This window comes from Thermobia domestica, chromosome 8, assembly GCF_964235325.1.
Source record: "Thermobia domestica chromosome 8, izTheDome1.hap1.1, whole genome shotgun sequence".
Lineage (NCBI taxonomy): Eukaryota > Metazoa > Arthropoda > Insecta > Zygentoma > Lepismatidae > Thermobia > Thermobia domestica.
In genome coordinates, this window is record NC_137461.1 from 18,224,658 (window position 1) to 18,249,562 (window position 24,905).

General features: G+C 34.0%; 1 protein-coding gene across 1 annotated transcript in view; it reads left to right on the forward strand.

Annotated features, from left to right (window-relative positions):
• Positions 1–17,640, forward strand: part of LOC145692733 (uncharacterized) — a 48,663-nt gene extending 31,023 nt beyond the window's left edge. The window contains exons 4-8 of the mRNA XM_081768165.1: positions 2,766–3,130; positions 5,826–5,999; positions 8,367–8,521; positions 9,798–10,119; positions 15,169–17,640. Coding sequence (XP_081624291.1) covers positions 2,766–3,130; positions 5,826–5,999; positions 8,367–8,521; positions 9,798–10,119; positions 15,169–15,515 — 1,363 coding nt within the window. The 3' untranslated portion in view covers positions 15,516–17,640. The remainder of the gene's footprint in view (positions 1–2,765; positions 3,131–5,825; positions 6,000–8,366; positions 8,522–9,797; positions 10,120–15,168) is intronic.
• The last annotated feature ends 7,265 nt before the right edge of the window (positions 17,641–24,905 follow it).

A 24,905-nucleotide genomic window follows, 5' to 3' on the forward strand; every position in this document is an offset into this window, starting at 1 on the left:
ATTTGACATTTAATTTCTTCGTCAACGCATCAGTATGGCAGTACAAAGAGGGAACGTTGCAACAGTTTTGGGAACGCTACCCTCTGGTAAGGAACTGGAGCAGATCTTTTTTTCTGTAATCATCTCGGCGAAAATTTAAAAGTGCTGTTGTTTTAAAGTTTCTTGACAATTGTTAATCATTTTAAATTAACCTATATATGTTTTTCTTGTAATTATGTTAATTTGCTTATTCTTTTATATATCGCAACAATTGTTCCGCAGGTGTTGTCAATTTCCAATGTTATTGTTCTCATAGTCTATGTTTCTACAAATATATTGTTAAATTGTCTTACATTGTTAAATTTATCTACATGCTTGTGTTGAGTTCCTTTTTCTAATATAAGCAATTTTGTAATGTCTTGAATTCTAATCAAACATTACTCTTTGTCAATAAATTAATAATGTAGATAAATTCTTCGTGAATATATATTTTTTCTGTTAATATTAAATATTTGAAAGTTTCAGTTTGTCGAAAATATTATTTCACAAAGCATATAGGCTACAGATTATGGCGTTTACAGCATTTTATTCCTGATGCTGTCGATCACTAGATATTGTACGTACCAAAGTTATTACAATCTCACCAAGTAATGGTTTATGATGTCAATCTGATAGAAAATGATATGAGGACAATAGAAAGAAATCTGGAAATTTTATTAAATGCTTGCAGGGGAAATGCAGCGAAAACTAAATAAATTGAAATTCTCCGTGACCGGAATACTCCAAACTATGAATAAGTTAAAAATTCAAGTATTACTTTCGACAAAGTGGATACTTTCAAATATCTAGGATCAACATTAAGACATGAAAACCATATCCACGAAGAAATTGAATGTAGACTGAAAAAAAAAAAAGGAAGTTTGTGTTATTGTTCACTCCAAACATTTTTGTTTTCGTGAATTTTGTGGAAGAATTGAAACGTAAAACATACAAAACGATAATTATGCCTGTTGTGCTGTATGGTTGCTTGCACCGATGGAGAAACGCAAACTAGGTAAAGGTATTTGAAAATAAAATCCTGACAGGAGTATTCGCACGCAAGAGGAAAGACGGGAATGAGGAATGGCAGAAACTTCATAACGAGAAACTGCATAGTTAATGCCGTTTACCTAATCTTGTAAAGATTATTAATTTTAGGAGGCTCAGGTGGGCAGGCCATGTAGCCAGAATGGAAGAAAGTAGGAATACTTTCAAAATTTTAACTAGAAACACAGAACAATATTAAGAATAGATCTCGCAGAAATAAGAATACAAAGTAGAAACTGGATCCAGTTGGCTAAGGACAGAAGTCAGTGGAGAGCTTTTATTAATACGACATTAAACTTCTGGGTTTTATAGACCTACAGAAAATATATTTTCTTAAAAATATAATTTTATTTTATATACATAGATTTCATGTTAGTAAGTTATTTTTTGTAAGTTCATCATGTAAATATTCTGTCACTGTTTCTATATTTTTATTTATATGACAGAGTTAGTGCCTATCTTACCTTTCACTCAGCTAGCAATTTATCTTGCATCATGTATGTTACTTTTATAATATACATAATAAAGTGTAGAATAATAAACATTTGGGATTACAAAATGTCATGTGTATCCACCGACGTATTTGAATAAACCCACACCATCTTATAGACACACTTAAACACTATCATGGATTGACATAACTACAGAATATAATTTAGTTTATACTTATTTTCACTGTCAAGATTTTTTGAACGAGATTTCAACAGTATTTTAATTGTGCCAAAGAGAATCAAGCTTCTTGTATTTGCTGAGATCTCCGTATCACTGTCTTACGACGATATTTGTACGAGTAAATGAATTCTTGAAGTAGTTATTTGATGTGATGGAATATAAAGTAATGACGCATCCCGATATCTATTCAATGACGAGAAATTACATACATATGCGCTCTTATATATAAAAAAGCAAGTTTCGCTGCATATTGTGAAATTAAGGTAAACTTGCAAATTATAAAGAGCCAATCGGAGGCAGTTTCAAAAAAGCCTTTTTTGGTACCATGACATTAACCTTTGTAACATATGTAACACCTTTTACCATTTCTGCTCTAATGCCTGCAGACAGACGGATGGACGGGCCCTTTCTATGTAGATATCATAGTTTAGAAATCTTAAACATATACCAGCATTACGTGTACACCACATGAAGAAGTTTGGTTAGAATATTGAAAGTAACTGATTTATCTGCAACCAGCCTTACGTATAGGTACAGTTGGGTTGCATATTACCAAGGAGGCTATTCATTTGTAAAAACTGGGTATCGGAATACATGGGTGGTATACCTTCGTATCAAATGGATGGATCACCTCCATCAATGGAGTCGGTCCCTAACTTTTGAATCTCTATATCATGGTTAAAAATTGATGGTAATTCATCAAGTAATTATTGAGATTGCTTTTATCTCCAGACAGGTGACACACGATCAAATACCGTAGGTAATATAATGGAATTCTGGTTGGTAAACGAACAGATAGTTAATATAATGGAGTTCTGGTTGCTAAAATGATCACATAGGAAATATAATGAATTAGGTAATCAATTTTGAGATATTTTGGGAAAGACTCTTAATAAAAACTAATAATCTAATATTTTGATTTATTTGGGACCTCTTTCAAATTAATTTGCAATCTGCTAGATCTAACTACTAAATATATTATTTTAGCATCTGGTGTTATAATCAATCATTGATCTTTTTTCTTGCAGCGATTCTGAGTGTCCAAGTAGCCATCGATGCCTTGGCAACAAATGTGTGTCTTCCTGTTCTCCCAGTCCCTGTGGATATAGAGCAAACTGCCAAATAAGGAACCACAGGGCCATTTGTTCATGTCCAGCTGGATACAGAGGTGATCCATATTCCTCCTGCAGACCTGAGCCTTCTGTTATCACCAACAACTATTATCCTGATACGAGCATCCTTGTCTCTCGTATTAGCAACGATGACCCTTGCCTCCCGAACCCCTGTGGTATTAATGCTCAATGTCGTCAGGCGGCTGGTCGACCTGTCTGTTCCTGCTTGCCTGGTCATCAAGGAGATCCCTACACCAACTGTCGCCGTGGGGAATGTCAAGGTAAGTAACATTTTGTTCAGAAAATATTACAAATTAACAATGCTAAATAACTCCGTGCGCTTTTCCGAGATCTGAGTGTCCAAAAACAGTGGTTGAGTAAGGACCAACCACCAGAACCAGTTGTCAAGGAATTACGAGCGGGTAATTCACTACGATTTCGACCCTAATAGTCGGACCACCAATACAGACCTTCATTCTAAACAGTTGGAGCGGAAGTCTGCCGCACTACGCCAAACGTGTCTTACATTGGTGAACCGAAAGCATGCCCGGTCACGATAAGATAACGTAAAACTATACTCGGCTCGGAGAACGCTACAGAAAATTCAGAAAGTCGATAGCATCGAACTGATGTCATGCCTGACATATAGTGCTGATCTTACCTCTTCGGATTACGACCTGTTACTGCAAATGGCGCATTTCTGAAATCACAATGTTTGACCAATCAGGAAGAGGAGGAAACAGCAGTAACTGGCTTCTTTATCTCTAAGGACAAGACGCGGTATCGATGTGGATTCGAGAAACTGACAGGAAGTTGGCCGCAGATATCCAAGATGAGGTACTATATTTAAAGTGTTAACCTGCTTTCGATGTACTGTAATAAATACTAGAATGAATCTCGTACTTTTGAAGTATTGAATCCAGTTGAAATAACCATTTTTTTCTTTTGCTTTCACTTATTCTTTTTGCCCTATACGGAGCCAGCATTAAAGTGAGAAGCAGTAGATCCCTACTATATCGTGTAATAATAGAGATTTGGGAGAAAATGTAATGCATATCAAAAACCACTTCTTGTTTCGTTTTTGTTCTATGGTTATCAATATGGACAACACGCCTTAATAGCGCTGTTATAGGGATGAAGAGGAGATCCACAATTATAATATTCAGTGCCATAAAGACATACTTAGTTTGCCAATCTCGTACTGGTAATCTTAGTTTTTTCAGAAATGAATTTCTCGACACAAAATTATGTTTATATCTGAGTTTAATGGTCTTTTATTGAACATTTATTAGTGTTCAGTGTAATGTAGCGAATTTGTGTATACAAGGAATATTTCTCCCTATTAACCTACTGTTGATGATATAGATTGCTTCTCTCTTGTGAACCTGGGAACGGTTCGTCCTTGTATATCAATGAATGAAACTAAACGCTAAGTCCACTGGATTCACTACTTATCCAGTGCAACTTAGAATGAGGATAGATGGTAACAGTATTACTTCTCATAGGATAGGTTGAATTCAGAATTAACGTTGCGGACTGAAAGTAGGCAGTTTTTAGTTTATGTACCACGGAAGAGATATTACTGAAACGTGGAAAAGTATTGCCTGTGGTGTTTCAATTTTAAAACTCTCGATATGTGCAGAAAAATGTTACTTTTAGAGAAATACCTTTATTAGCATAAGTAATTCAGAAGTTTCTACAGTTTGTTACAATTTATTGCATACACAGTCTTAAATAATACGAAAATTAATAAGGAGACAAACAACATCATTCACATATAGACGTAATATTATTTTTTGCAGCTTGTCTGGACAATTAAAATCGGATAAAAAACTAAGAAATGTACGTGCGTAAAATAAACATAAATATTTTGATAAAATTAGATTTTTCATTTTTATTTTTACATTTTAAGTCCACAATATTGAAACCGGAAGTCATAGTGGATTTATAGAAATCAATGTTTAGAATATCGAGTTCATAGGTAAAAATGTTTCTCGTTATTTCATTTAGTTTTTGTTATATGAGGATCAATACAAGAACAGATTTTTTCCTTGCCTTTATCAATCTATTGATGTCAGAGGTGATAGAAGTCAACAATTTAAGGTTTTCAGAGGGCCGTGCTCTGGAAAACCAGCGACCGGGGCGAGAGTATACGATGGTACCTCCATACATATATTCCAAGTATTTTTCCTATCTTTTTCCTTTTTCTCCCGAATTTTTCGCCCCCCTTACTTCGGCGCCTGGGGTCGTCGCCCCGCTCGCCCCCCCACGGCACGGTCCTGGTTCTCAGTATTAATCACCATAGAGCAAAGAGGTAAGATATTGATCGTTGTATCGTTCTGACTTTATTTCATGCGAATCAAATTGAAAATGGATTGCTTTCACTTCCGATTTCAACGAATGGTACGAGCGGGGTTGGAAACTTTTCTTGGGATTCATATGAACGTCAACAAAGAATGTTTTCTTCTCTGTTTCGTATCGTTTTTGTTGTATGAACATCAATGTTGAAAAACCCTAAATAAGTAAATCTCTACTACTACTTCCGGATGCAATGCAAGGATAAGGAAGAAGATAGAAAATGTTCTTAGGGCTCTGCATCCATAACAGGAAACAATTTCTCGTTACTTCTAGTTTTCACTTTGAAAACTGTCGATAGGCGAATGGACGGATAGCCATAGTATTTCTATAGGAATTTCCATAATTATGCATGTAAATTTGAAGAGTAATATTTACATACGATTTTCTTAAATATTGCTAATATATTTCTAGTTTTACCTAAAGTCTTAACCTATTTTAAGTGAGAAGTTTCTCAAGTGAGAAGTGTTATTTTCAGTGGGGAGTATATCACCTTTTAAATGTGTATACAGAAATTCATTATGGATTTTTCAAGTCAGAATATCATTGATTTTTAATAAAGTTGCGTAGACTTATAATTGAGAGAAAACACAATTTATAGTTCCCATTAATATCTTCCAGATCATGCGGATTGTCCATCAAACAGAGCTTGTAAAGACTACCACTGTGTGAGTCCCTGCACCGGAGTATGTGGTCTCAACGCTGATTGTGATGTACGGGATCATGTGGCTGTCTGCCGTTGTCCAAATGGATATGTTGGAGATCCATTCAGCTCCTGCAGAAGATTCGATCCAAGTAAGTCAGCCTGCTGAATATGAACATCAGATACGAAATTACATTTCTATTTTAATCCTAAATACATATTTAATAAATTTAATGTTATGGGCTGATTTTTTAAATGTAAGCTTATTGTATAATTTCTGAATTTCTTACAAGGAATACGTGTGTCAGTGTTAAAAGCGTGTGTTCTATAGTTAGGAAAGGAAAATAACCATACTTTCTTTTTTTTACATATAAAGTAAATAAATAAATAAATAATATGTTTTAACAGAATAAGAAATTATTATTATTAAGTATTCTGCCTTTTTGCAGGTCTTGGGACTAATGAGTTTTTTCTTCTTAATTTTGGGTTTGGGTCTGGAAATGTTTCTTCCACGTTTCAAGACCTTCAGCTTCCTCTATTAAATCCCAATATTTTCTTTATTCTTCAAATCATCGATCAATTGTGCACTTCTTACTATTCCTCGCTTTCCTTCAATACTGGTATGAAGAAGACAATTTCTTCGCAAGATATGTCCAATCCAATTGACCTTCCTATGACGGATGGTCGCTAGAAGTGTCCTCTTCTCTCTTATCCATTTCAAAACATCTCCATTTGTTACTGTCTCTGTCGATTTTATTTTCTCGATCTTCCTCCAACACCACATTTCGAAGCTATTTAAATATTTCCTCTCTAACTTCCGTGATGTTCAAGTCTCTGAACCATATAGTCCATGCTCCATATATACCAACTTCTTTCTTAGTCCAATATTAAGCCTGGGAGTTAAGAGTAAACTTATCTTGTTGAATGCTTTTTTTTCTATGGCAATCTTGTCTAATCTCTTTGGTACAGTAAGTGCCTCTCGTCAAAATACTTCCCAGATACTTGAAATAATTTACCTCTTCAAGTTCTCTTTGTTCTACACTGACCCGTAAGAGCACGTTTTCGCGGGATATTTTTCAATGTTTGTAATTTTCGATTTTCAATGTTGACTTCCATTCCGTATAGTTTCCCACTGTCAACTATTTTGTCGGTCATCTCCTATAGTCTTTCTTCGGCTCTAGCTGTAATAACCGTATCATTCGCATACCTAATCTTGTTAATGATCTGCCCTCCAATCTCGAAATCTCTAATTCCCATTAATACTTCCTTCATTAAACATTCACTGTAAATATTGACGGTAACAAATGATGTGCTTTATAGCTCCATAAAATTTCACCTTTCCCAATTTCCTCGAAACAATATGCATGACAATTTACCGTCAAACATAATTTTGTTGAGCTCGATGTTAAGCTGTCCAAAGATAAGAAACAATATCTGCTGAAAAATTGGTTTTGAGGAGACCACAATTTTCTGTTTAGCTAAAAACCGTATGACAATATATCAATATTGCAATGTTTTCGGTAGAGTCTAATGAAACAGACCATGGTTAAGTTGTTCATCTATTTATTGTAAAAATTAATCTATATAATGATTCACATACAAAGTCTTTGTAATATACAAAAATGTTTTCAAAGTGCAGTGTATCCTTAGCACACAATAGTGGCTTCGGAAATACAGTTCAATTAGTCTTAAGTTATAATAAGAACCCCTTCGCTCATTGCAGCTTCCGGAGTAGGCGATTATAAAGAGTCTCCTTTGTCCACTGCGATCTCGGGAGACAGTTATACGATTTCTCCGTAGCTCACTGCAACCCCGGGAGAAATAAGGTTGTAGGATATCTCCTTTCGTTCACTGCAGCCTCCAGAGATAAGGTTTAGGGGGAATCTCCATAGCCCATTGCGGTGCCAGGAGAAAAATGTTGGTAGGTTAATGATCAGCTGTAGACTGATGCTCCTGTCCACTTGTGGTCCTCTTTTATGGGTGTCCTCTGAGGAGAGGGTTGTCTATCTTCGGTTTCCTTCCGAACCAACTTCGTGACTTCCTGGTATTCTCCTTCCATCGTCTGTGACAATATTTGTACACAATAGCACGTGTTGTGAATGAAGCATGTGTTTATAAGGGCTGCTTACCCGTAAGGGTATTGAGCCTTACAATATTATTGAGACGACTTTGTGTATTTCTCAGTTAATATCCCATGGTCATATGATGTACCTGCTGTTCTTATCTCAATTTCGGCCAAATCGGTATTTCATGATTATTGACTTACTCTGGTCGATATACACCGAAATAATTGTATCTAACTATTAATTGCCCCAGTTAAGAAGTTTCTCAAATTTTATAAATAATGGTTTCCAACATAATAGAAATAAATTCATGAAGGAAACAGTTGATACACTGTACCTTCTTAGTAGGTAAATATTATTCGATTGAAAATATAATATGGAACATTAACCTATATATAAAGGAATAAGTAAGACTTTACAACAATGACATAATAAATTTGATTCTTTTTTTGATAGATGAGTTATGCCATCCAAGCCCATGTGGTCCAAATACCAATTGCCGTGTCGATGTGGATAAACCAGTTTGCTCTTGTCTACCAGGTTACCAAGGAAATCCCATCAGTGGATGTAGACATGAGTGCGAATCTGATGCCGAATGTTCTTTCTCACAGGTGCAGTATCTTTTACTATTCTTTAAAACATTGGTAGCTTTATACCAGTTTTAGTCATTACCGTTTTGTAAAGTAGAAGTTTCCAAGTTGTGTACCCCTACAGATGAAGAAGAGATCCCTGATTGCCGTATGATTGGTTCGATCCCCAATAGGGATACTTTGATTCAGGTTTCATGTTAAGATGTAGATCTCTCATTTTGCCCCGGTACTCAAAAGGTACGTTAAACGTCAAATAGAATACCAGGGCGATGAAGAGATATTGGTTGTTATTGAAAATAATGTAGGTTATCTTCATAAATTATTTGACAAGTTCAAAGACATTCCAAACATACTGAAAATATAGAGTAACATTAACATTGAAGGTTACTGATCAGTTCGGAATTCTTCCACGAAGAGCATAGAAGATAAATTCATTAACTTGCCATTTGGGGCCCATTTCTCAAAGCTACTAATGTTTTTATAAGTCGTATAGTATTATGAGGCACAAATATTAGAATAGTACTAAAACTTATTCCTAAATATTAATGAAATATATCTAATTTATTATTATTTTATGGTATATACACATGTGTACAATTGTACAATATTTGATTTTGAAAAATTTTATACTAGTATTACAAGACTAGTTTTGAGAAACAGGACCCAGGTGTAGCCTCGAAAATTCAATTTATGGCTTTAGCAGAGCTCCTAAACCAATAAATAATCGATTAATTAAGAAAGATTTCGATGTTTCGTGGTGAAAAGTTTTGAGAATTTTTTGCCCAAGTACTGTAAGATCTCAAAGTCAGATATTGTCACATGTATCTAATCATGATTTAGAGGTATAAATTTGGCACATTAGTAAAATTTCTAAAACTACTAAATTCCTGAAAGAACTGAATCTTATCATTTACAAATCTTACCTTATTCAAAATTGAAAAAGTGAAATATGCATAAAATTGATAGTCTTTCAGCTCTTTTGTATAATCCTATTGCCAGTTAATTCGAAAAACGACTGCCAAATACAGGACTCTTTTAAACCATTGTTTGTATTGTAGGAGTTTAACTGTTTCCAGAAAAGTCACTTTAAGCGGATAAGACGAGATTTGTATTAGATAATCTCAATTATTTACCTAAGTATAGCACGGAGTTTGTAGTATCAAGAAACCAGATAAAATGGTGGTAAAAGGTATTTTATATTTATTTACTTTCATAATTGAATCATCTATTAAAACCAAAAATGTAGGAAGTACAGTTAAATACAGTTAAAGCATATATCCATAAATATATTTTCCAGGCTTGCATAGACTTCAAATGCAGAAACCCATGCACTGATGCTTGTGGTGAAAACGCCAATTGTGATGTCCAGAATCACCGTGCCGTCTGCTCCTGCCCCAAAGACTACATAGGAAACCCATACTCTCGATGCTATCCTGAATGCACTCAACATAGCGATTGTCCTGCAAGTCGCGCTTGCTTCGCCTTCAAATGCACTGATCCTTGTGCTAACGCATGCGGTATTGGAGCTGAATGTCGAGTCCAAAATCACAAAGCAATTTGCAGTTGTCCTAAGGGCTACACGGGGCATCCGTTCGACCGTTGCAGACCTTTCGAGAAACGTAAGTGGCCCTTTGACTATGGGCAATATTACGACAGTGACAACAGATATGGTCAGGTAGCTGCAGATGTAGGGGTAAACGTTGAGTTAGCGCTCAATAGGGGGCGCATATCTTGAAGGTTGAAATATTCATTTGTTAATTTGCATTGCGGAAAGATAACAAGGAAGATATGAAATCTTCGCAAATTCATGAGAGCTAAAATTAATACACTAATGCTTTTCAGAGCGGAAATGAGCAATTGATCTTTTCGAATTAACCAAAGGCTACGAAATGTTTTATAAGCTTGTTGACGTTATTGGGAAGAGGCTGAAGGCATTGATTATTAACGACATAAGGCCTGCAATTACTTCTGCATTATCTTGCTTAATAAATCCTCAAGGCTGTGCAACGAGAAGGAGTAAATCAGAACAAAGTCAAGTCACTGAGAAAACAACTGAATCAGGACATTTAAGTTTTGATGAAAAAAATTCGTAATCAAAGGTGCAAGCAAAAAAAAATCATACCTATTACAAGTAATTAGAGTAATATAATTAAAGGTAAAACATTGTGATTAGAAAATATGACATGAACGTTTTTAAACAAAAACATATTAGTCAGAATATCAATCAAATCTTAAAACTTCAGTTTTAAAATATCTACTGGTACATTGTGAGCATTAATTTATGATAGCGGAAACTCTTTTCATACTTAACATTATTATCTATCTAGGAAATTCATAGTGAAGATGGCTCATTACCTCTAGATATACTTATATGTTATCCGATTGCATAAAGACATCTATAACGGAAAGTTGAATTCTTCTAACATTTCTCAGCAAGTTAAAACTTGAATTTGAATTGCACCTTATAGAATTGTATTTTATTGAAAACTCAACGAATCTAAAATTAATAAATTTCATGAAATATTTATATAAGTTTTACACGAAATAAAAATATCGTACGCATTATTTTTTAAAAAAAACTCAACTGACGCATGATTAAAATAATACCTACGTTCTGGTAATTAAGTATCTTCATTTATGCTTAGGCGAGTTATAGTTTCATATGTGCTAAATAAGATGCAATCAAGATGTTATAAAATAGAGGATCTCCCTATACAACAAAATTGTGAAGCCATACGTCACAGTTTCGCCACTTCCACTCCGCCCAATAAGATCGCAATGTTTTGAGCCAACATTCATGGCGGAAACGAGAGTAGTACCGATGTTCAGTTTTTTTTGGCTTCATTGAGTTAATAGCATGATACGTAGGGCAGATCCTGTATTTTATAACATCCTTGGATGCACTTGTTCTGTGAGCGACAAAGATAAAAATAATTGCAGTAGATTTCAATTATGATCTTCTTTAGTAATTTTGGTATATTTCCACATACATTGATTTAGAAAGAAGCATGTGTCAACAGTTTAATTCTGATATATATGAAATACTACCCATATAATTTACTCTCCTATCATCATCAGGGCAGTTGCTACAAAGGCAGCTAAAAATCCCTAATATTGATAACTCAATTGCAACTATATTTCCCTCCTTTGTAAACCTTAATATTTTCATATGATTTGAGACTCCTACTATATGTGATAACACGAACTGTTTAAATCCATCTGAATATTTAAAATAGTTAGTACAAATACTAAGTTGAGGACAGAAAGAGGTTAATTCAGCTGTAAAATTTAATGACATCTGTTTCAAATATCATATATTATGGAAAAACAAACATACCGTTGCAGGCCGCTGCTATGGTAAATACTACTTGCGAAAGCAGAATGTGGTGTGTTCTGATAACTATCATAGTGTTGGAAGGTTTAACTATTGTGTACACTTAGATAAGGAGTGTCCTTAGATAATTAAAAGTGAAATTTAATTCAACTTGTTTCGAAATCTGGCTTTTATGATATTTTCAGGATTCTGCTTTAAATATACACTATTTATTTATTTATTTATTATTTGTGTATATATGATAGATTTGATTCTTAAAAGACAATATTTTCATCATATTATATTACATTACTGAAGGTAAAATTATACATAATATTACAGAAAGTGTTCGCTTCACTATCATTGATAGTTCACAGTATTTAATTTAATATTAAACAATGTTCTGTATTATAACAAATATGAACGTTAAAAATAGCTACAAGCTATCGTTATGAGCAAAATACTAGACATACTGAGAATTCTAACTAGAATCGAACATCATAAAATTTTAATGTTCACCTGTTAACAATGATATGAATATAATTGACTAATAATACTTCTGCCAATAGTATCTAAACAAACTGACCAATTGCAGTTAAATGATTTCTCTTAAATTAGATAACTCTCTCCATAATTTACTATAAATTGTTCTTTTCGAAATTAAGAGAAAAAGTGAGGAAATTCATTTTGCACCGAATTACAAATACTGTCAATGTTGATATTCAAATAACATGGTAATCCGCATTACCATCTAACTCCTATCTGTTAAAACTTTTGAAGATGGAATTTAGAATAATATAATTACCATAGCAGATTTTCAATTGCAAAGGACACATGTACAAATAATTTGAATGAATTGAATGGAAGAATGTGACAGTTTCTTCTTGTATATGTCGTGGCATTCAAACTTTTGTCACTTTTTGGGAAACGTAAGTTGATAAATCTCAATTTAATAAGCAAAACTTTGTTGTCTTTTACAAATTGTGGTCGAATGTTCATATACTTGAATAGGAAATATATTAAGTACTTTTTTAATTTTCTATTTAAATTGTTATTTTATAGATGAACATAAATGTAAGAAAGTAGTCAAGAGAAATTTACTGAAGAGCTGTATATCAAATATCACTAAAAATCTCTATTTATTTATTTATTTATGCATGCATGCATGTAAAGCATTACAACATTTCACAATGCAGTTTATATACGTTCAATGCATGTTTTGTATGATCCATAGTGCAGAAACAGTTATGTAACTAAATTATGTTTCCTTTCTTACTGATATTAATAAAAGATACCCAATGTTAATAGTATATATTTTCTTTCTTTATCCTAATATCTTTCTCTTTATAATTTTAATATTTAGTTTGATCATGCATGTTAGAAGTTAAACCATTCTTCCAATAATTGGTTTCTTTTATAGATAGAAGGTAAGTGTTTTAGGATTTCAAGTTTCTTTTCAAAATACTAGAGGTTTAAGACTTATAAGACACTACTAATGTACGTAAATGTCTGTACTCCACGTCACCCGAAAAGGCGTATGGCGTTAGCTAATAAGCTCGCAGTACGCTGTTACCAAACCTTCAGTGATGAATCTAATCATTTATAGTTATCGACAAATACGAACAAAATCAATTATGAATGATTAGGTTTCTCCCTTGATCTTAAGTAACAGCGCACTGCGAGCTTATTGGCTGAGGCCATACACCAATTCGGGTGGTGTGGAGTATAGGTTAATGTTTGTACCAAGGTATATTTGATAAGAGAAACAGGAACTTATGCTAAATACATGCAACTCGAATAAATACCAACTCATCAAATTAAAATTTTAAAACAAATTTGGTTCTTTTAGCAAATTATGTGGTGAATTCAAGATATTTATTAACATTAGTTTAATGATAAATGGAAATAATTTCAATCATTATTATTCGCTACGTATAATAAGACGTTTGATTAATAATATTACATTATTAAATTCTTTACCATCCTTCTTTGTTGGAAATATTTTTTAAAATCAAATTCTTTATAAACAAAACTTGGAATGTTACATTTAGCTATGTACCAGTTACATTTTGACAAAACTACTCTTGGACTGCGTTTATATTTAGATATTCAAAAAGGTTTTTTTTGCTTTTGAAATCATTATAAAATTTGGAATGTCAATACATGCCTGTCTCCGGTACATAAAAACATTAAATGTATATGAAACTAAAACCATTCAGTAGAAATTACGTGTCAGTAAATGTCAAATACTAATTTTTCTTTAAAAAGAATAAAAACAATATAAAGTTCGAAAATGTTACTACTGGTAATCAGTGCTCTGCCTGTTTCATTACTTTTCAAAATGTTTCACAGATCAGAGGACATTTCACTATTTCTTTGCGAAAATTGTGGTAGACTCATAAAAACTATTTGGTTAAATTGTTGTAGAGATGCTCTACCTATACCAAGAGTTAAGTTTCCAAATCGAATATGACGCCATTTGTTTCTGTGTCTAAGAATTAAAAACACTTCTTAACAACAAACAGGATCCCTGAAACAAATAGATTGACAAGTTTTCAGTTTTAATGTTCATAATCAAAAATTCACTAAAACAATTTACAACTTTGAAAGATATGAATATACAACATTTTTTTTTGTCTTGAGGCACAAACAAAATTTAAACAAAATTACATTAGAACTTGTTTATTGAGTAGCATGTTTAATACATTCTAATTAAAGAATTTTATAACATTTTTTTTAATATTAAATATTTATAGTTTAATTCACCCATGTTTATAAAGCTAGCAACTGTCCTCTCTCATAACTGGGATGGACAGTTTAGTATTTTGCTTTAACATCTTTGCAAGCAAAGAACTTAAATAGCGAAAGAAAATTCACATTTGTTTGATATACTTCCGTTTTTGATAGGGGAGGATACCTAGATATTTTCGAATAAGACAGAACAATCATTATACTCAACAAATTTTAATGAAATCAAGAGAATTAGCATTGAGAGCATTAATAACGTTAGAAACAGCTTTCAGGTAATGCAGAGGGTATAAAATGAGGTCATTACGAAATATACATCTTTTAAGGAGGTGTGAACAGGAACAATTGCCAAAAAAAAAAGATATACAGAGAAATTGTAATGTTAGTCGTAATTTGTAGAATATTTAGAAAACAGTGGAAAAGAAATGGAATATTTACAAACATTGTTATTATATACGAAACTTAATTTTATTACGTTTACAGTATGAATAAAATATGTATTTTTAAAGCATACACAAATAAATTTATGTCTTAAAGAAATTCTGTATATGTTCCCAAATATATCCCATTTCTTCAAAAATTTTTATTTATATATGATAATTTGCAGAGGATCTTTGCATTCCTAACCCATGTGGACACAACGCACAATGCCGACCTGGCCATGACAATACAGGAAAAGAACGACCCGTGTGCACATGTTTACCTGGATATGTTGGAGATCCTTTAACTGGCTGCGTCCGTGGAGAATGCCAAACGGATTCGGAGTGTCCAGCAAGCAGAGCTTGTATTAATAACGAATGTCGCAACCCTTGTGGAAATGCTTGTGGTACAGGAGCTCGTTGTGAGGTTCGGAATCATGGCGCTGTTTGTAGTTGTCCTGCAGGATATACAGGGGACCCACTTCTCAACTGTTATCCAGACGAGAGATACAAAGGACGAAGACTTTTCTATTAAATATGTAAACACATCTACAGTTAGGATCTCTTTAATCTAAGAAACAACTAACCTAACCGATAACATTTATCGGTTTTAGGGAGAAATAATTTAAACTAAAGCTCTGATGGTATTCAGTATCATGCTAAGCGGTTATCGTGGTTATGAATAACAATATGATGATAATAATATTTGAACAAGTTAGAGTTTTCTCTAGGTATAATTTTCGATAACAAAAAAATATTAGACGTTTGCTTTAAAAAGAGATTAATTGATAGGTGATTTCGAAAAACTAACGCATTCAATGGTTGAGGGATAAGGTATTGATTTTCAAAATGCTAATAGTAACCTGAGTTTTATCAGCTGTATTGGATTAAAGAGATCTTGCTGTAAGTGTAAAGTAAACTTCGTATTTGAAATTCCCAGAAAAAGCAAACTCTCTGTTCTTTAATTCTACAAGTATATTTATAGAATGAGAGGAAAATCAATTTAAATTATATTGATGTATTGTTACTAATGATAATTGATTCAGAAACAGCGCAATATGCTTCAGAACTGTGGTATCTTGAAAGTTGATAACAATGATTCTCGTTAAAATTACTTTGTTATAATTTCATTATTTTCATTAAATGTAGCAAGTACACAGCAATACAGAATATATTTACTTTACAGGGTGTTTCAAAAAGAATGACCTGAATCTAAAAGTTTATATGCGTTAATAAAAACACTACAAAAATGGGATAAACTGCAAAATACTCACAAAATCTCCAAGTTTTAGCTATACTATTACAAATGTTCTATGTGTCCACCACCAGCAACACGAACAACACCCAGGCGATAGCTAAATTCATCATAAAGTTTGCAAGTGCGAGGTCGACCTGGACATATACAAGCATTCTGCTTCGTAGAATTGGCGATACCAATGACGAATATTTTCGGGTGCAGGCGAATCAACGCCAAAACGCCGACGATAAATGTTTTTGGGTGTAGGCGGATCAATGCGAAAATGCCGACGAAAAGCACGCTGGACTGAAATTACTGACTCGGTCTTTGCAAACTGCAGCACACAAAACGCCTTCTGTTGAGCGGAAGCCATCTTACTTCTGACTGACTGTAAACTGAGAAGACGCATTGACTGACATCTAACGGCGATTTTCTGGGATTCTAGGCCACGCCCATTCAAACGACACTCATTTTTTTGCCGGCATGTCCCATGTTCCGTAATTATTATCGTCCAAAATCAGGTCGTTCTGTTTGAAACACGGTGTAATGCTAGATAGAATTCTTTCTATTAAATACAACTGAAAAACGTATTCATATTTCAGAAGAAAATCAAATTGTCTCTACCCTGAAATTATTACTTGAGCAAAAATGCATGTATATATTATGCAACTCAAATGTTTCAGTAAAACAAAATCCAGTTTGCAATTTTGATTTATTCTCCATTATTTTATTTTATTTGAAACTGACAGAATTGGCCTATACCTATAATAAATGTATATTATGACTCATAAAGTAGATGTTTGAAGAAACAATAGTACAGCAGTGACTATGAATTAGTATTGATATTTGTAATAGTATTTTTTATATATAAAATATGTGAACAATGTTGTTTTGCGTGCCATGTGGAAACAATACAAATACTGTGTATCATGTTTTTATATGACAATTGAACAGCTCGAAATAAACAATTTTGAAGTATAAACTTCCATATACCTAATCTAAAACATAAATTCAAGATTAGTTCTATAATTGTTTATAAAATAACATTTTACGATTTATTCTTAGTCTGTATTACAAACTTCAAGCTCAGGTTTGGAATTTTTATGCTGAATAATGTGAGGGTAAATGCTTTGGTAAACTAAATGTTATACAATTTTTTTGTTAGCGTACGTCAAATTACAGTGCTCATATGCAATGATTCTTTCAATACCTCAAATGTGTTTTCTCATAAAACACTTATATATTATATAACACCAAGACCAATTGATTTTATGGTTCCTTTATCTGCTTTTGTAGATATTTCTACGAGAAATCGAAATGTAAAAGACAAACAGACTGAAAGTGTGTTAATATGTACATTGTTTGAGAAAGATTATTCTGTACAAATTTATAATATTTTTGCAAAATAAACCAATTGTTAACAGTATGGATTCTTATTAAGCAATTTTCGTTTAATTATTGTATTCTGTAATTATTTCACTGTAATTATTTCGTTTAATTATTTCACTTCCGTTACCATTTTCAAAATACGTATGCTTTCGATTTGCACCAGAAGTTCTGTAGATGTTGCGGAAGAGTTCTGTAAGGCACTGGGATCTTTCTAATTGTTTTGTTATTGAGGAAATGTAAAAGGCTGACTGTCACGTTTAAAATATCTTTTTCTCACAGAAAATACCGATAATAGATTGCTTCAGTTTTCTTATATTTAACAACCATTATAGCATGCTCCTATTTTGAAATTAATTCCTTTTAGAAACTCTCTGTATGGAAATCAGTATATAATTATGGAAATCAGTGTTGAAACCGGAAGTAATAGTAAATTTGAACCACTTGTTTTGATAGTGTGTAGTGGATAATCACGATATCTTGTCTTGAGACGCTGAATCGTTTTCCATTCTACGGCGAAAAACGCTGTAACCAAAAATGGCTGATTTCAACCTTTTCCGGTTTAAATATAGGGTTATTTTAGAAGATGCAACCAAGTCTTGGAACGCTGAAAATAGACGGACATTAGTTCTATAAGACTTCTGACACAGTATATATAGCATAGTTTGGAAGTTTAATAATCATATTATTATGTGTAATATGCTTTAGAAAATCAATCCTAGACATCCTGTAAACACATGCCCTGATAATTAGACATCGTCGTTGATTTAATGAAATCAAACTTGGAAAATCTGAATATGTTTTGTAAAAATCTCTTACAAAGTCTGACATTTTCTATCATTTTAATAAGTTCTAATGTTACTACACTTGGAAAGAAGCTAAGTCCAGGCTCGTGTTCCTGTCTGAAATGCGTAAGTGCAATCTGTCAGGTAAAATGTATATGCTAAAAGGTATCAACTATGCCGTAAAACTTACAAGAAATATTAATACAATACATCCAATAAATTTAAATAATGTTTTTTAATATTTTTTTTAAAATTTCTGAAGCCAATAATTTTCGAGAGAGGACTTCTATTTCTTGGTCCACATATACCACGATTTCTACGATAACAGGTAGAGCTTTTATGTTTATATTTAACCAGTGATGTGCCGTAAACTATAATTTTACGTCTACGCGATTATCTACTGTAATCTATACGTAATCTACATTACACCTTTTCCCGTGTAGACTATGTAGACAACCACTATCAAATGTAAGGAAGAATTTCGTTGCTCGTTTGTTCATATTTCCTCATTCAGTTGTTTTGCTTCGGTGCAGGGAAAGATTAGGGAAACGACTAACATATAAAAAGTAGAGGGAATTATCTAATCTGTATATTTAATCTGCTCTGCACATACCACTTCCTTAGATTTTCCACTTCGAGCACTGCTTTTATAATGAAATTTACAAAACTAATTCTCACCTGTGGGCTTTCAGTCTTGAATATGCTGTATTTGCCAATTTTTTCTTGCATATTTTACAAAATGCATAATATTTTTCATTTTCCTTCATCAAGACGAAACTAAGTATTCGAAAATTACTATTCGCTGGTCTAGGCATTTTATTTTGTACGCAATTTCTCAAGGTAACGACAAAAGAATTCTCCTTTATTATTCACGATGCCATATTAAATTACGTGTTGTTGACATATTCTACATAGTCTACATTGTTTACATTGTCTACGCATAGTTGACACGTAAACGTAAACTATCGTTTTTTACGCGTAGACGCACATCTCTGTATTTAACCATAGTTTCCGTAGTAATCCCTGGTTTTTCAAAACAAAAAGATCAGTTTCCAGCTCGGTAAAATTCTTCTTTACTTTGACGAGCTCAGCAGATTTTTCGTCTAGATATAAATATTAATTGCCATTTTATTATATTTTGAATATTTTAATTTGCCAGTGTTTACAGTTGTTGAAAAAACATTTCCAAGACGACAAATTTCTTTTTCATAGGGATCAGTAACATCATTCTAGGTTTTGCTTGGGAGAGAGGCAGAATTCGAATCGGGCTCTCTTTCTTACGACAGAGCGAATGTGTTCCAGATATATACTGTTTATATAAGATATAGGCCTATATTTGAAATGAGAGCAAATATTTCCCTGGGAAAGAAGAAATTATCCTTTGACCAGCCAGGGAAATTACGTGTGAGAGAGTGACTACCCCTTCACCTACCCTTAATTCAAATTTTGGAATGAAAGGTTGTAAGGAGGAATAAGTAATTTTTCACGTTTTTGCAATAGTGTTACATTGTTGATTAAAATATATACATATATCAATCTGATGGGGCAATTACTCCCTCTGATTCCATTGATAGGAAAGAAGGACGGATGTGAAGAATTATACAGGTGAATATGTGTGAAATTGAAAATGAGATTAGCCTCTAAAGATATAGGGCTATATGCATAAAGATGACTAAGTACTAGTGAGTAGAGATTAATCTACAAGTGAGTTCTTACTCGTAATTCGTACGCATAAAAAGAACGAATAGGAATGAAATTGTTCTCGCTGTGACATGCAGTTCCGTCTCATGTGAACTTGGCTTTGATGACGTTTCACACAGAAATGACGTAATGAAGACGGGAATCTTTGTTTCCTTTCCTTCTCTAAATCTTGAAATCATAAGTGTGCAGCAAATGAAAACATGTAAATGAAATTAAAATCAGTATCGTTATTTACCCAGCACAAAAGCAAGATTTTTGTTTTCTGTTGGAATAGAGATTACACTACGGCTATTTTCGTTTGAATATTCCAGCAACATAAAACAGTGACAACCAACTTCTAAGCACTATACAGCCGCAACTCTACTTCAAGTTTGAGGAGCCAATTAATATTGGACTAGAGTTAATTACCCGCTTCCCTTGGGTTAAAATAAGAAAAATTAGTAATATGTGCCGTTAGTCAGCTACTTTGTACTATTACTGAAGCGCTTTCCGATACCGATAATTTTTATGTCATTTTCGATAATTTTTATGTATCTTCCCCTCTCCCTCCCCAAGTTGTGGGGCTAAATTTTGATTTAACTAATATCGGTCATTTTCGATCATTTTTTGTATATTTCCTCCAAGTTACGGGGCTGAATTTGGGTTTAAGCAGCATCGGAAGTGTCACTGTTCTCATCGTCCCCGAAAGCTATAAATTCGATATTAATATCGGTCATTTTCGATTATTTTTATATATATCCCCTCCCACTCCCTTAAGTTGCACCGTCAAAGTGAAATGATAAAAGCTATCCCAGGCTCGAATCTCATTTATGTTGAACATTTGATCGGGATCGGTCGGGCAGTTCAAGAGATATAAGACGAACACAGTGACTTTTAATTTTATATATATATAAACATAAAAAGGGAACACATTTCATTTGTGATGGGGAAACAAAACAGAAATGGTAACTCATGCAACGGTGTTAGGGGTTTCCTGGGATTAAAAACTGCCTATTTCTGTTTTCTGAAAACATATAGAAGAGGTTAAAGAACGGAAGTCAAAGTTTTAAAACAAGCAGAAAAAAATGAGTAGGCCTAGCTCCAAAATTATAAGAAATAGAAAAAACTGATCAAGTGCAATTTTGTTCCTCATAAAAAATTACGTCTAATCATACAGATAGATTATACTAGAGCGCATATGTTGAAATTGGAAGTGGACGGGGCACCGGTGATCCTAAAATAGTGTCCATTATGAATTGGTAAAGAACAAGAAGTGGTTTCTCCCTACAACATCATTTATTTATTTATTATATTTGGTCTAGGAATTAATTCGTGCGGGTGGACAAGAGATGGCGCAACGAACGGAGCGTCCCACAGTTCCGTGTATCCACACATGTGTTGCAAACCCCTGTCATCGCGTATCGTTCGTAGTATAGGGCAGTGGATTAAAGCGTCAACAACACCAGTTTGTAGTTAAGTGAACATGGCGCAATTTGTGCCTGATAAAGTGTTTTTGCGGGGTGTCCTGCTGCATTACTTTAACATGCAGAAAAGTGCGACTGAAAGTCATCGTATTTTGGTGGAAGTGTATGGTGACCATGCTCTAGCTGAGCGAACGTGTCAGAAGTGGTTTGCACGGTTTAGAAGTGGTGATTTCGGCTTGGCAGACCAAGAGCGAGCTGGACAGCCAAAAAAATTTCAAGACGAAGAATTGACAGCATTGCTCGAGCAGGATTCGTGTCAAACGCAGGAACAACTTGCAGCAGCATTAGGCGTTGATCAAACAACAGTCTCCAAACGCTTGAAAGCCATGGGAATGATTCAAAAGATATCACATTGGGTTCCACATGAATTGAAAGACAGAGACGTTGAAAGACGAAAAACCATTTGCGAATTGCTGCTTCAACGACAGAGCAGAAAGGGGTTTCTGCATCGAATTATTACGGGTGATGAGAAGTGGATCCATTACGAGAACCCTAAACGAAAAAAGGCCTGGGTGAAACCAGGTGAACCAGGTCCATCACAACCAAAACGAGATATTCACTGTGCAAAGGTTATGCTGTGCATATGGTGGGATATGAAAGGTGTGGTGTACTATGAGCTGCTGCAACCGGGTGAAACTATGAATGGAGAACGTTATCGACGACAATTAATGCGTTTGAAGCAAGCTCTGGCCAGAACACGACCAGAATGGGAGAACAGACATGATAAACTTATTGTTCAACATGATAACGCTCGCCCACATGTCGCAAAACCGGTCAAAATCTATTTAGAAAATGTCGGATGGGAAGTTTTACCCCACCCGCCGTATTCACCAGACGTTGCTCCTTCGGACTACTACTTGTTCGATTGCATGAACAACGATTTGATTGGACAGCGGTTTACTTCTTCAGAAGATATCGAAACATGGGTCTCTGACTGGATCGCTTCCAAGGATGAGGACTTCTTTCGCCACGGAATCCGTACATTGCCTGACAGATGGGCGAAAGTGGTGGCTAGCGATGGACAATATTTTTCTTAAGGTATTTATGTATTTTGTGTTTGTACTACAGCTTCAATATGTGCGTACCAATCGCACGAATTAATTCCTAGACCAAATATTTATTTTTAAAATTCTTATTCGTACACATTGTTTTTTTCAAACAAAATGTTTAATTTCTCCATTAAACTACAATATTGTGCTAGCTAATTGTCACATTTGGATACATTAGGAATTCACAAACTAAAAAAACATAGAAAAATTAATTCGTATCAAATTAAATATTAATTAATAAAAACAATGAGAGAACCCCAGATTTCGTGCAACTTTTCTATTCGTACATAGACTATATCATAAAGAAATCATAAGAAAAACACAAACTTGGTAGGTCTAATATTTTGTACCATATCCCTTTGCCTCAATTACTGCTAGACACCGTGGGCCTTATGCAGAATCTTTTTGAAGTCTGATTAAAGCTATACTACAGAGTTACTAACGGATGGTTATCAAAATTGTATTCATAGTCTCTGATTAGGACGTCGTATTTGACGAAGTTAATCACATGTGACTAATTAATCTAGAGCAAAGGCTAATCCTTTACCCACGGTTTAGCGTGAGACACAACATTTCGTATTTCATATTTTCATTTTTACAGACTACGCATGCGCTGATGTACTTTTCCATAGTTGCCACATTTACTTTTCTTACCCGATGCATTAGGGCTATATAAGTTAATCATACGCAAATCATCATTTTAGTTGTACTCACATTTGATTCTGATTACCAAAAAGTGCACCTTCCTTAGTAAAGAGTTAGTATTCTTACTAACTAGTCTGTGACTAACCTTCGATTAACGAATCCTCTCTGAATACCGCCCCGTGTCTTTATCGAGCTTAGAAGGTGTTTGCACTTTTCGGGGCTTATTTGATTCCACCCTGCTTCCGCAACACGTTTCAGTTCCTCTTTTGATTTCACACTATGTTTATATACGTACGTGCCTTTTCAAATCTGCCCACAAATGTTCAACAGGGTTTAAATCCGGGCTTTGAGGTGGAGTTTGCAGCAATTTCGGCACATTCCAAATCAACAAAGACATGCTAAGTCTAGCCTTGTGTTTACTCTCATTCTCCTGTTGAAACCTGTAGGCAGGAGGTATACCCATTTCTTGCGCACTTTGCTTCACATTGTTCTTTAATATTTCGCAATATTCATTTATATCAATAATGCCATCAATAAACTGGATGGAGTCAACTCTCTTCGATGACATACAGGCCTAAACAATTAGTGATCCACCACCATGTTCAACTGTGGGGAGTGTGTTCATATTATTATTCTCTGTATTTGGTTTTCTACATACCCTACGTACTCCATCTGACTCAAAAAGATTTATTTTCATCTCATTGGACCACATAACACTATCTCAAAATTCTTGATCCTTATCACGATGTTCTTTTGTAAATGCAAGGCGCTTCTTGCGATTCTCCTTGCTTACATAAGGCCTGTTTCGCGCTATACCCATGTTTCCACAACACACGCTGGACAGTTTGGTAACACATTTGCTTTCTGGACACATTTTCCACTAATGGACGTAGTTCGGGGACACTTAATTTGGGATTTTCTCGAACTCTTTGAAGGATGAAATGTTCTTCGCGTGCTTTTAATTTATGTTCCTTTGGTTTACTCGGTAAATTCCTCGTTGAACCTTGCTCTCTGAATTTTTTGTACTATGTATTGAACAGTGGAGGTGCGAGCTATTAACGGTACGTGCTATTTGACGTAAAGAATTTCCTCTCAGTGCTAAGTTTATAATTACCTCTTTTAGGTTGTAACTCAGCTCCTTCTGCTTGCCATCCGTGGTGTTCGAAGGAAAGCACACGCAGCACCTACCACTAACAACAGTCACCTACACTACCCTGCTTCAATACAAAACGAAGAATACTTGTGAATGATAATATTATTTACGATTAACAAGAACACATCATATTAATGTACGAATAGAAATGGTGCATGAAAACGTGGTGATTTTCTTTAATTATTACTATTGGATAGTTTTTAAAACTATTTTGGATCAGTTTTTAAATTGAAATTTATGAGCAAAACCTCCTTTACTCATATACACATAGTAGATATAAAAATAATAAACGTAAAGTACACTTATGTTACATTTTTTCTCCAAAATTCAGGTGTACGAATAAGAATGTTATAAATTGTATCATTGAGAATGTAACATGATAAGTTTTTCCATTGTAGGCACTGCGCTGTTTCTCCAGCTGCTCCAGCTTTCATTATCTGCAACAAACGTTGTACAGTACTTACAACTCATCATCTTATCATTATTCAGAGCCCCACCTCTGGTTT